At 43.7% G+C, this 14,623-nt stretch overlaps 1 protein-coding gene across 7 annotated transcripts in view; it reads right to left on the minus strand.

Moving 5' to 3' along the window:
* anks1b (ankyrin repeat and sterile alpha motif domain containing 1B) overlaps positions 1-14,623 on the minus strand; it is a 385,802-nt gene that overhangs the window by 100,554 nt on the left and 270,625 nt on the right. For all 7 annotated transcript variants that reach the window (XM_061912138.1, XM_061912134.1, XM_061912133.1 and 4 more), the window contains one exon: positions 7,849-7,947. In XM_061912138.1, the coding sequence (XP_061768122.1) occupies positions 7,849-7,947 (99 nt within the window). The remainder of the gene's footprint in view (positions 1-7,848; positions 7,948-14,623) is intronic.

Below are 14,623 nucleotides of genomic sequence, written 5' to 3' on the forward strand. Positions count from 1 at the left end.
TATGTGGGCCTACCGAGGATGTCGTGGTGGTCTGTGCAGCCCTTCGAGACACTAGTGATTTAGGGCTATATAAGTAAACATTGATTGATTGATTGATTTATTTTCATTGATTTAGTTGTTTATCAGTAGGAACTTGCAGGACCAATCACATTAAACAAATGTTTCCCTACTCAGTGGCCTAGTGGTTAGAGCAGGGGTCGGGAACCTTTTTGGCTGAGAGAGCCAAGAAGCCAAATATTTTAAAATGTATTTACTTAAGAGCCATATAATATATTTTTAACACTGAACATAACTAAAAGTGTACATTTTTAAGTAAGACCAACATTTCTAGAGTATAATAGGTCTCGTATTATTTGTAATAACGCTGTTATTCTGAAGCTAACTTAGGAGGGGGCGTGGCCTGCGGGTCTGCAGCGAAGCGGGGTGTTGCCAGGACCGGTCTCGAAATCAGCGACAGGTGTGTAAATGGCCCACCTGGGCCTTGTTGAATAACCCCAAGAGGCTAGCCCTACACTAACCAATAATAAATGAATTATTTCTTACCCGTAAGGCAACTTCTTGAACAGGTGCGGTAGAAAAAGTATGGATGGATTCAAATGCATGAGCATTTTTATATTTTTAACGTTATTTTTAACACTGTGATTACAAGTGGAATTATTCATTACTTATTGTGTTAAGCAGTGTCAGCTCAGATTTATCCGAGAGCCAGATGCAGTCATCAAAAGAGTCACATCTGGCTCGCGAGCCATAGGTTCCCTACCCCTGGGTTAGAGTGTCCGCCCTGATATTGGTAGGTTGGGAGTTCAAACCCCGGCCGAGTCATACCAAAGACTATAAAAATGGGACGCATTACCTCCCTGCTTGGCATCTAGCATGAAGGGTTGGAATTGGGGGTTAAGTGAAGTGAAGTGAATTATATTTATATAGCGCTTTTCTCAAGTGACTCAAAGCGCTTTACATAGTGACACCCAATATCTAAGTTACATTTAAACCAGTGTGGGTGGCACTGGGAGCAGGTGGGCAAAGTGTCTTGCCCAAGGACACAACGGCAGTGACTAGGATGGCTGAAGCGGGAATCGAACCTGCAACCCTCAAGTTGCTGGCACGGCCACTCCACCAACCGAGCCACCATAAATGATTCCCGGGCGCGGCACCGCTGCTGCCCACTGCTCCCCTCACTTCCCAGGGGGTGATCAAGGGGATGGGTCAAATGCAGAGGACAAATTTCACCACACCTAGTGTGTGTTAAAACTCCAACAAGGTTAAGAACCACTGTTCTATATGTTATAGTCTTGCCATTAACATACCAGGCACCTTCTCAGTTGTTTTTTTTATGCATCATACAACGTACACTTATTCAGCCAGTTTACTATTCTTTATTTATTTTAAATTGCCTTTCAAATGTCTATTCTTGGTGTTGGGTTTTATCCCAAAATTTTCCCCCAAAAATGCGACTTATACTCCATTGCGACTTATATATGTTTTTTTTTCCTTCTTTATTATGCATTTTCGGCAGGTGCGACTTATACTCCGAAATATACGGTACATATCATTAATACACGCATACACATTGGCCCCCCAGACACATGTTTTTCTCTCAATGTGGCCCCCCGAGTCCAAATATTTACCCAGCTCTGATTTAGAGTCTTACCATTTATCTAAATTATCAAGTGTGTGGGTTGTTGTTAAGAACTTGCGAGGCGCAACACAGTTTAATTAAATGAAATGTAATTATTATGCATACAAATGTAGCTTGGGGTGAGCGAGTGAGCCTGGGTATTGACTTTTGGATTATTTTGAGTCTTTGTATTTATTTCTATATGAAGTGTGTTGGTTATCAAAAAGAACTAGCGCTAAGTGACGCATTACAGTCCTTGTCTGAATTGGTTCTATATCTATGTATGCGCATGCAATGGTGCCACCTTTTCCAAACGTGCCAAAGTCGAGGAAGAATACAGAACTTGAGCACTTACACAAGCCACGTCTCCCATCCAAAGGCAAAACCCAGTAACTCAATTTTGGTCAAAACTGAGCTGATAATAATTTCGGAGTTCCTAGGTGATATGCTTTACATTAGTGTATGCGATATTGTAATTTTTTCCGTAAGTAAGCAGGACCTAGCAACTACCACATAACCGCGTAGATACAACAGAAAAACCTACTATCTCAAGGGACCAATCGGAGCTTCTTTGTCAGTCGCCTTATCGTCTTTAATGAGACATTTGCACGAATGGGTGCCGACGGTCAACCTGATTATGTGATATTATGGCACGAGGGGATATTTGGAAGATTGGCCCAGGACGTTGCAAGCACCTTCATTAAATGTATTGTTCTTGATTCTTCCCCTTGCATACTCTTTTGGGCAGATAACTGTGGAGGTCAAAATAAAAACCGGACGCTGTACACGGCTCTTGCCCAATGTGCAAACGCAGAATGGGGCCCACCCGAGAATGTGATAAAATATCTGGAGAAAGGGCACACGTTCATGAGAGCAGATTCCATCCATGGCTCAATCGGCAAGAAAATGAAAGCTCAAGAAAACATCTAGCCGTAGCTACTGGTCGGGCTGGGCTGGGTAGTAACACCAAACCAAGCTACAGCAGAGCCAGAGGAAAGGAAAGGAGAAAGTTGGTCCAAGAGGAGGTTCGCGCTTGGGTGGAAGAGGCTCGCTTCAGCAGAGTGGTGGGAATGAGCAAGCAGGGGGCCTGGACCAAGTTGTAGCACATAGCTGGTCGCAAGATCACCTGGACCGAACTCTGGAAAGCGGAGCCACACCAGTTTAAATTCTTGGTCCAGTCAGTTTATGATGTCCTCCCAAGCCCTGCTAACTTATTTACCTGGGGCCTGATAGACACACCTGTGTGCCAGCTCTGTCAGAAAAGAGGATCATTACAACACATCCTCAGCTGTTGCTCAAAGGCATTGGGAGATGGCAGGTACCGGTGGCGCCACGACCAGGTCCTGCGGGCAATAGCAGACACTATCTGCACTGGCATCAACACCAGTAAGCGGCAACACCCAACTAAGAGCACAATTGCCTTTGTCCGAGCAGGAGAGAAACCTCAACCCTCCAAGAAGACCCAGGGTGGCCTGCTAACAACAGCAAGGGACTGGCAGCTCTTGGTTGATCTAGGAAGGCAGTTGCGAGTCCCAGACATCATTGCAACCACAACACTACGGCCAGACATGGTATTGATGTCTGGAACCAGCAAGCAGGTGGTGCTCCTTGAGCTAACTGTCCCCTGGGAGGACAGAATGGAGGAAGCTCAGGAAAGGAAGAGGGCGAAATATGCAGATCTTGTGGCTGACTGCCGGAGGAACGGCTGGAAGGCCCGCTGCGAGCCTATTGAGGTGGGCTGCAGGGGTTTTGCAGGCAAGTCCTTACACCGTGTCCTGGGGCTCCTTGGAATTTGTGGACTGCACAGGCGAAGAGCCATAAAAAACATCTTGGAAGCGTCTGAAAAGGCTTCACGTTGGCTCTGGTTGAGGAGGGGGGACGCGTGGCGTAGTGCGCTACCTGGACACAAGTCGAGGGACTGATCATCCTCGGCTGGGACGCCCGGGTGAGGGTGTCTGATTAAGACCCGAAACACCCTATGACCCCGGGAGAATCACGGATGATGTGTCCAGGTTGCACCTTGCGGTGTATTATAGTACTGATGACTTTGTAGATCTTTGTAAGACAGCATCAAGATGGATTGTTTTTCCTTTGTTTTCTCACAATCAGCTAGAAGCGAGTTACTAGGTTTTGCCTTTGGACGGGAGGAGTGTGCCAATCGTATGCTGCATACTATTGGACTAATGTGCTCTTATGCAACAAAGCAGTTTCTGTCTTTGATATTTATCAATTCTCGTCCTGCCATCGGCACATTAAACATGTATGGATGGGCGGTGTTGCTTGTTAGCAGACAAGAACTCTCACCGAGCAAACGGCTCTTTTACAGGAAGGGCAGGGGAGGAGGCAGGCGGGTGTTTGCTTCTGCTGGCACAACCATTCATTATTTATGAACTTTTTATTTTGATACTCAAAAGTGACAGGAAGTGTGGAAAAAGTTTGGGAGAGAAGAGGGGGGAAGTTTTTAAGGTGTCGGAAACCTACAGTACACATGCCAAAAGTCTACACTTTAACTTTGCTGCTACCATAACTCATCATAAATAATAGTTTTGTCAAAGCAACAAAAATACAAAACATTTAAGGCAGATGTCATGAAAATGTCTATACTTGTGCTCTGCCAGATTAATTTTTCTACTTTTATTGGGCAAAGGAGCCATATTTGGTGACTATAATGCAGGGGTGTCCAAAGTGTGGCCCGGGGGCCATTTGCGGCCGGCAGCTCAATTTTTATTGGCCCGCGACACATTCTATAGAGCAGGGGTAGGGAACCTATGGCTCTAGAGCCAGATGCGGCTCTTTTGATGACTGCATCTGGCTCTCAGATAAATCTTAGCTGACATTGCTTAACACGATAAGTAATTAATATTTCTGCTGGTAATCACATTGTTAAAAATAATGTTCAAATTATAAAAGATTCTCATGCATTTTAATCCAACCCTCCGTTTTCTATCGCACCTGTTCAAGATGTCGCATTAATGGAAAGAAGTATTATATTTATTATTGGTTAACTTTTAGAATAACAATGTTGTTAAAAAGAATAAGATACTTATACTCTTAAAATGTTGGTCTTACTTAAAAATGCACACATTTCGTTGTATTCAGTGTTAAAAAATATTATATGGCTCTCATGGAAATACATTTTGAAACATTTGGCTTTCACGGCTCTCTCTGCCAAAAAGGTTCCCGACCCCTGACCTAAGCCATACTTGCCAACCCTCCCGGATTTTCCGGAAGAATCCCGAAATCCAGCGCCTCTCCCGAAAATCTCCCGAAATTCAGGCGGAGCTGGAGGCCACGCCCCGTCCAGCTCCATGCGGATCTGAGTGACGTGTATAAAGAGCGTATCTGTAGCATGATCGAGGGCGACTTTTCGGATTCTTATGTGGGTTTATTGTTAGGCAGTCTCATTAACGTCCTCCCAGCGTGGTAAAACAACCCAAAACAACACCAGTCCATTTTCGTCTACCGTAAAGCAGTTCGTCTGCCAAACAGCAATGTTTATGACACTCTTAAACAGGACAATACTGCCATCTACTGTACATGCATATGGTTAGAAAAACGAGGATGGACAATTCAACCCTTAACTCAACAATGAGTAGATGAGTGTAATGTGTGTGTGTGTGTGTGTATGCGTAAATAAATGAACACTGAAATTCAAGTATTTCTTTATATTATATATATATATATATATATATATGGCTAGAATTCACTGAAATTCAAGTATTTCATATATATATATATATATATATATATATATATATATATATATATATATATATGAAATACTTGACTTTGAATCTAGCGATAAATATACTCCCCCCCTCTTAACCACGCCCCCATCCCACCCCCGACCACGCCCCCCACCCCCCGAAATTGGAGGTCTCAAGGTTGGCAAGTATGATCTAAGCGTCTTACTGTATGAGGTCATTTCTTGTGACACATGATAGGTTTCTGAGTGTACTAAAGCCTACAAAAGGCAGTCTCATTAACGTCCTCCCAGCGTGGTAAAACAACCCAAAACAACACCAGTCCATTTTCGTCTACCGTAAAGCAGTTCGTCCGCCAAACAGCAATGTTTATGACACTCTTAAACAGGACAATACTGCCATCTACTGTACATGCATATGGTTAGAAAAACAAGGATGGACAACTCAACCCTTAACTCAACAATGAGTAGATGAGTGTTATGTGTGTGTGTGTATGCGTAAATAAATGAACACTGAAATTCAAGTATTTCTTTATATTATATATATATATATATATATATATATATATATATATATATATATATATATATATAGCTAGAATTCACTGAAATTCAAGTATTTCATATATATATATATATATATATATATATATATATGAAATACTTGACTTTGAATCTAGCGATAAATATACTCCCCCCCTCTTAACCACGCCCCCATCCCACCCCCGACCACGCCCCCCATCCCCCCGAAATTGGAGGTCTCAAGGTTGGCAAGTATGATCTAAGCGTCTTACTGTATGAGGTCATTTCTTGTGACACATGATAGGTTTCTGAGTGTACTAAAGCCTACAAAAGCGTTTCAGTTGAGTATAGCAATATTAGTAAATACAAGCTTACTTCAGAGCACAGTTAACAAACACAAATAAAATAACGATTAAAACAATCATGAATGATTTTATTGCTTTGTTATCTATAACACAAAGCTAAGATATAGAAGTGCTTTTCAAATGTTGGCATATGCTCACCTACATTGTTTTGGTTTGAGTATTTTTCATATACAAAATGTATAAAAGTGGCCCTCGCATCCTTCAAATTTTCTCTATGTGGCCCTCGCTGGAAAATGTTTGGACACCTCTGCTTGTGGGTGGATGTAATCTTACAAAGACTTGCACTGATTATCAAACTGTGGTACGTCTTCCACTGATAATACGCAGGCTCCATCAAGTGGTACGCCAAAGAATCACTTGATTCAAGTACAGTGTTTTATTTTCCTATATTCAAACACGGTGTTGCTGTTCAAACTGAGTGTAATGTTACAGTGGACAAAAGTAATAAATACACTTGTACAATAAAAGGTTCGCCTTGTTTTAATGAATACTTGGGCCTACCATGCTAGTGTATTTTAATATTTGTCATTATGGTGGTACATGAAGAGCCAAGTGTTTTCTAGGGTGGTACTGGGTGAAAAATGTTTTAGAACCACTCCATTAATATCGTAAATAATAACAAAACATCCATCCATCCATCCATTTCCTGCCGCTTATTCCCGTTCGGGGTCGCGGGGGGCGCTGGCGCCTATCTCAGCCACAATCGGGCGGAAGGCGGGGTACACCCTGGACAAGTCGCCACCTCATCGCAGGGCCAACACAGATAGACAGACAACATTCACACTCACATTCACACACTAGGGCCAATTTAGTGTTGCCAATCAACCTATCCCCAGGTGCATGTTTTTGGAAGTGGGAGGAAGCCGGAGTACCCGGAGGGAACCCACGCAGTCACGGGTAGAACATGCAAACTCCACACAGAAAGATCCCGAGCCTGGATTTGAACCCAGGACTGCAGGACCTTCGTATTGTGAGGCAGACGCACTAACCCCTCTGCCACCGTGAAGCCCTATGTTGCTTATATATTGTTTAAAAAAAAAAAAAAAGTCATATAAGTGAAGCATGTTTTAGATTTTATATATTTTGAACCTTGTCCTTGTTGTGATGGGGTAGGTTTATATGAGCGTTGCTTCAACCTACACCCTTTCGGCTCAATCATTGCTCAAATGAGTGTTTTTTTCTTTTTTCTTTTCTTGTTGTCGTTCTTTGTTTTGTGTGAATATTGCCAAAATAAAATACATTGATTGATTGATTGATTGATTGATTGAAAACATTAAAAACCGAAATACCAATACTGATAGTATTTTTTTCAAAGTGTGGCGATGTGAGCTGCCCCTCAGAGTATGTTTAAAACATTTGGAATCCCCTGTAAATAAAACATTTTATGTACCAGAGTCTGCTGTAAAAAGCCATTATTTGGTCTTGGACTAAAGTGAAATTAATTTAGCACATATGGTTTTTTCTTTTTTCTCCCCCAGCAGCTCTTCTCCAGAAGTGTTCTGGCACCTCATTAAAGGGATAATAGTGAGAAAAAACCATTGAAAATAATCTATACAGGAACATACTCTAATTTGCTCCCTATTAACAAAAGGCCACAAGCAAAGTAGATGGCGCATGAATGAAGTAATTCAGCCACTGACCCTGGGCAGCAGCCGTATGGCCTGCAGGAGGCGCTGTCTGTGTGCCGAGTTGAGGATGCCAATCTCCAGCAGGTCCTGGTCCTCCACCACATTGCTGCCCTGCGGAACAAACACGCGTGTTACTCATCCAAAACGTGGCGCGTGGTGAAACTAGTGAGTGTACTTCACATTAAGCAAACACTTTGTACTTGACGTCGATTTACCCCCGTTTGAGCGCCTGTGGTTCCACTTTGAAGTACTCAGTGTGAGCTGCAGCATCTTCACTGCACTTCATGACGCCGCCCTCAAAAATTCATGAGCTTCGTTGGCATTTGTCGCATGAGCCGTGCTAGCAGTTTGTCCAAACCAACGTGTGGCATACTTGTTTGCGCCACAAATGGCCTCACTTTGTCTTTGTGCACTATTATTTGTTTTTTTCTGGTTTATTTCATCTTTCTAATTGTCCCTATATCTCAGCACATTTGCTATAAATACATCATTTTGCACAACTCTAGGGTAACATCCATATATTTTTTATAGTGCTCAACAGGGCCAGGTGTAAGGATGGGTATCTATCACCGATACATTACCAATTTCTGGTACCTGGTAATCGATATCGGTACTCAATGGTAACAGTTTTTGGTCGTTTTTGTTCATTTGTTGATCAATGTTAATTATTTAACAATTAAATAAAAACATGTTCTTCTGCTGTCAAGTTATATTGTTTTTCACACTTCTGAGTGTAAAAAACGAGGGTGGACGCTCTCCTTTCCTCTCCTGCTTGCTTCTTTGTTTTGTCTTGTCTTAACTTTCTTGACTTTTGAGGTGCGGACGCTTCAAGCTAATATCTTCCCTCACACTAAACCTCATGCAACATTTTTTCTTGTAGAAGCATTTAAGTCTCATCTTAAAACTCATCTGTATACTCTAGCCTTTAAATAGACCTCCTTTTTAGACCAGTTGATCTGCCGCTTCTTTTCTTTCTCCTATGTCCCCCCCTCCCTTGTGGAGGGGGTCCGGTCCGATGACCATAGATGAAGTACTGACTGTCCAGAGTCGAGACCCAGGATGGACCGCTCGCCTGTATCGGTTGGGGACATCTCTACGCTGCTGATCCGCTTGAGATGGTTTCCTGTGGACGGGACTCTCACTGCTGTCTTGGAGCCACTATGGATTGAACTTTCACAGTATCATGTTAGACCCGCTCGACATCCATTGCTTTCGGTCCCCTAGAGGGGGGGGTTGCCCACATCTGAGGTCCTCTCCAAGGTTTCTCATAGTCAGCATTGTCACTGGCGTCCCACTGAATGTGAATTCTCCCTGCCCACTGGGTGTGAGTTTTCCTTGCCCTTTTGTGGGTTCTTCCGAGGATGTTGTAGTCGTAATGATTTGTGCAGTCCTTTGAGACATTTGTGATTTGGGGCTATATAAATAAACATTGATTGATTGATTGATTGTTGCCTCTCTTTGCACTGCTCTCCAAATCTAAACATTGGAACTATTTAACTGGCCTCAACAAAATTGACAAGATCTTGGGTTTGGGGGAACTTGCTGTCGTGATGAAGCGGTTGTTGCTGGACACACGACGGACTCTTGGAAGAAGAAAGAGTGCCGCGTGCCTGGCGACCCTTTTCTGTCGAGGACGTGAAGATATCCACCTATTCGGAATTATGACAACAGGACATCTGCTGGTTGGAGTTTGTCGACAAATTGGAAGTTGCTGGCAGTCTTCCAAAGTACCCCAAAGCTACCACAAATGATTGGAGGATGCGGGAAGAACTGTGGATAACATCGGACTGTCTACCCCGCAGTTTTTGAGGACCAGTCATAGACAATTTTAGAGTGAAAAGCTCATTTTATTTATCACTCGCATACAAATCATTTTAACTTGGATTTTTTTTCCCTGGCTTCGAGACTCTCCCGAAGATCACTGCAGGAAGACATAACAAACTCCCTTTTTTGTCTCTCATGGACACACACCTGTTGTTGTGAACTTTGGACTAGCGACGGAAAGTACATCAAGGCCGCGGAACAGAGACACACTATGGGCTTATACACACACACACACATCCACAAAAACCATATATGCCACACATACACCCTCCTGTCCCCCAATCCAACGCCCTCAACGCAATCCTGTAGGTCAGCGCCTGAGAGCTGCAACCTACCACCATGACCTTAAACTACCTACCCTCTGTTGCTAGAAATCTCGAGATGTATGTTGTAATATGTATATGTGCTTTGCTATGGAGGTTTTTTCTCACTCCGAACTGGGCCCCCTTAGGAGCCCAGTCTGGATTGTATTTTTTTACTCATTCTACCCCAGCGTTGACCTTTTTCCCATCTTTTACGGGGCGCCTTATGGCGACCCATCAGCGTTCTTGTTCTGTAACCCTGTACCCTGTTTGTTGGTCTAATCTTGAACAGGTTTGTGCTGAAAACAAAGTTTCGTTGTACTTTTGCAATGACAATAAAGACCTACTACCTACCTACCTACCTACGATCCACTGCCCGGATCATATTTTGATTTAGGTTTTTGATTTTTTCGGTGTTTACTGTTTGTGTTGGACTCTTTCGGTTCTTGGTTGTACTTCCTTGTTTAGTCTGTCACCATAGTTACGCATTAATTTCACCTGCCCCTTGCTTTTGACGCGCACCTGTTTTTGGAATTACTGACCTGATTTAAGCTTGCCTCCTACTGTAACGATTGCGTGGCATCGTGGTGATGCGGGTCGTTCTCTCAGGGATGACCTTTACCTGTTTTTCGGCCCGCCAAGCTACAGACCCCAGCTAGGCCACCTCCACCTGCACCACGGCTAGCACCAGTAGCTGGTCCAAGTCCTAGTCATAGTCCAAGCCCTAGTCATAGTGCTAGTCCTAGTCGTAGACCTAGCCCTAGTCATAGTCATAGTCCTAGTCCAAGTCCTAGCCCTAGTCCAAGTCCTAGTCATAATCATTGTCCTATTCCTAGTCCTAGTCAAAGTCCAAGTCTGGTTTTCCCACCAGCACCTGACCCAGGTCTGGATCCCCATCCCTGAGAGAACAACCCGCTTCACCACGATGCCACGCAATCATTACAGTAAGAGGCAAGCTTAAATCAGGTCAGTAATTCCAAAAACAGGTGCGCGTCAAAAGCAAGGGGCAGGTGAAATTAATGCGTAACTATGGTGACAGACTCAATCAATCAATCAATGTTTATTTATATAGCCCCAAATCACAAATGTCTCAAAGGACTGCACAAATCATTACGACTACAACATCCTCGGAAGAACCCACAAAAGGGCAAGGAAAACTCACACCCAGTGGGCAGGGAGAATTCACATCCAGTGGGACGCCAGTGACAATGCTGACTATGAGAAACCTTGGAGAGGACCTCAGATGTGGGCAACCCCCCCTCTCTAGGGGACCGAAAGCAATGGATGTCGAGCGGGTCTAACATGATACTGTGAAAGTTCAATCCATAGTGGATCCAACACAGCCGCGAGAGTTGAGACTAAACAAGGAAGTACAACCAGGAACCGAAAGAGTCCAATACAAACAGAAAAACACAAAAAGACTCAAAAACTTAAAACAAAATATGATCCGGGAAGCGGATCATAACACTGGGTATATTTTGCTAGTAAACTTTGCCTGCAGATGCAATTCCAAGACCTAGTGTATAGACTACAGTGTGTTGCCATAAGCGGAATTTTGTTTTGTTGAGTCCTACAAAGTGTTTGAACTGTAAGTATTGTACTTATTACACACTAGCTGTTTGATCGTAACATGCATCTAAGTTGTATTTGCATAATGGGTAGCATGTACAGTGCGTCCGGAAAGTATTCCCATCGCTTCAATCTTCCTTTTTTTTTAATGCCATCCATCCATCATCTTCCGCTTATCTGAGGTCGGGTCGCGGGGGCAACAGCCTAAGCAGGGAAAGCCAGACTTCCCTCTCCCCAGCCACTTCGTCTAGCTCTTCCCGGGGGATCCCGAGGCGTTCCCAGGCCAGCCGGGAGACATAGTCTTCCCAACGTGTCCTGGGTCTTCCCCGTGGCCCTAAACACCTCCCTAGGGAGGCGTTCGGGTGGCATCCTGACCAGATGCCCGAACCACCTCATCTGGCTCCTCTCGATGTGGAGGAGCAGCGGCTTTACTTTGAGTTCCTCCCGGATGACAGAACTTCTCACCCTATCTCTAAGGGAGAGCCCCGCCACACGGCGGAGGAAACTCATTTCGGCCGCTTGTACCCGTGATCTTATCCTTTCGGTTATGACCCAAAGCTCATGACCATAGGTGAGGATGGGAACGTAGATCGACCGGTAAATTGAGAGCTTTGCCTTCCGGCTCAGCTCCTTCTTCACCACAACGGATCGGTACAACGTCCGCATTACTGAAGACGCCGCACCGATCCGCCTGTCGATCTCACGATCTTACAACCTTATTCCAAAATGGAATAAATTATTTTTATCCTCAAAATTCTACACACAATACATCATAATGACAAGGTGAAAAAGTTATTTCTTTAGAAATGTTCACAAACTTAAATCAAAATAGAGTAAAAAAAACTACATGTTTATGTAGTTTTTAAAACTCATTTGTATACTCTGGCCTTTAAATAGACTCCCTTTTTAGACCAGTTGATCTGCCGTTTCTTTTCTTTTTCTTCTATGTCCCACTCTCCTTTGTGGAGGGAGTCCGGTCCGATCCGGTGGCCATGTACTGCTCGCCTGTGTATCGGCTGGGGACATCTCTGCGCTGCTGATCAGCCTCCGCTTGGGATGGTTTCCTGCTGGCTCCGCTGTGAACGGGACTCTCGCTGCTGTGTTGGATCCGCTTTGGACTGGACTCTCGCGACTGTGTTGGATCCATTATGGATTGATCTTTCACAGTATCATGTTCTCATATGTTCTCATAGTCATCAGTATCATCGGTATCACAGTATCATGTTCTCATAGTCATCATTGTCACCGACGTCCCACTGGGTGTGAGTTTTCCTTGCCCTTATGTGGGCCTACCGAGGATGTCGTGGTGGTTTGTGCAGCCCTTTGAGACACTAGTGATTTAGGGCTATATAAGTAAACATTGATTGATTGATTGATTGATATGTGGAATGTTGCCTAAACATCACACTATATATGATATAAAGTGAGTAAAACCAGGTCTTTAGTGGAATAATAACAAAACATTATACGTTACTGAACAAAAATGTAAACACAGCACTTTCTGTTTTTGCTCCCATTTTTCATGAGTTGAACTCGAAGATCTACAACTTTTATTATATACACAAAACCTCTCAAAGAGTGTTCACAAACCTGTCTAAATCTGTGTTAGTGAGCACTTCTTTTTGCTACAGGTGTGTCCTATCAAAGTGCTGATTAAAGAGCATGATTACTGCACAGGTGTGCCTTAGGCTGCCCGCAATAAAATGTGCAGTTTTGCTTTATTAGAGGTCTGTGGGGGAGTCATACAAGCAGTAAATATCCGCTGTGACCCCCATTTGCCTCACGCAGTGCAACACATCTCCTTTGCATGGCGTTGGTCACGTTTTTGATTTTGGTTGAATGTTGGTACACTCCTCTTCAATGGCTGTACCAAGTAGCTGGACATTGGCAGGAACTGGACCACGCCAATCCACAGCATCCCAAACATGCTCAATGGGTGAGATGACCAGGTGAGTATGCCGGCCATGCAGGAACTGGGATCTTTTCAGCTTCCAGGAATTGTGTAGAGAACCTTGCAACATGGGGTCCGTGCATTGTCATGCTGCAACAGGTGATGGTCTCGAGTGAATGGCCTCGGTATCTTTGCACATTTAAAATGCCACCAATAAAATGCACATGCGTTCAAAGTCCATAACATATGTCTGCCCATACCAAAACGCCACGCCCACATTTGGCCACTCGATACCAGCATCTGCCCTGAACAGTGAAAACCAGGATTCATCCGTGAAGAGAACAACTCTCCAACGTTCCAGATGCCATCGAATGTGAGCATTTGCCCACTCAAATGCAGTCAGTTCGAGACCCCAACGAGGACGACGAGCATGCAGATGAGCTTCCCTGAGATGGTTTCTCACAGTTTGTGCAGAAATTATTTGGTTACGCGAACCAATTGTTGCAGCAGCTGGCCGGGTGGCTGGTCTTATACGATCATGAAGGTGCACCTCCTGGATGTGGGGGTCTTGGGCTGGTGTGGTTACACGTGGTCTGCGGTCGTGAGGCCGGTTGGATGTACTGCCAAATTCACTGAAACAGCTTTGGAGATGGCTTATGGTGGAGAAATGAACATTCAATTCACGGGCAAGAGTCCTGGGGGACATTCCTGCAGTCAGTATGCCAACTGCATGCTCCACCAAAACTGGCGACATCTGTGGCATTGTGCTGCGTGATTAAATTGGACATTTCAGTGTGGCCTTTTATCGTGGGCAGCCTAAGACACACCTGTGCAATAATAATGTTTAATCAGCCTCTTGTGAAGTGGGTTGGATTATCTTGGCAAAGAAGAAATGCTCATTAACACAGATTTAAACACATTTGTGAACCATATTTTAGAGGAATATCTATTTTGTGTATATAAAAAAAGTTTTAAATCTTTGAGTTCAACTCATGAAGAGTGGGCGCAATAACAACAGTGTTCAGGTATGTAATAAAGTGAGTAAAACTACATGTCTTTAATGGAATATTAACTAAATATCAGTATAAATTATATAAAATGAGTAAAACATTAAACATCACACTGTATATGATATAAAGTGCGTAAAACTAGTGTTTAGTGGACTGTTAACTTAAGATCACATGGGATAAAGTGAGTAGAA

The sequence above is a fragment of the Nerophis ophidion genome, linkage group LG10 (genome assembly GCF_033978795.1).
Source record: "Nerophis ophidion isolate RoL-2023_Sa linkage group LG10, RoL_Noph_v1.0, whole genome shotgun sequence".
Taxonomy (NCBI): domain Eukaryota; kingdom Metazoa; phylum Chordata; class Actinopteri; order Syngnathiformes; family Syngnathidae; genus Nerophis; species Nerophis ophidion.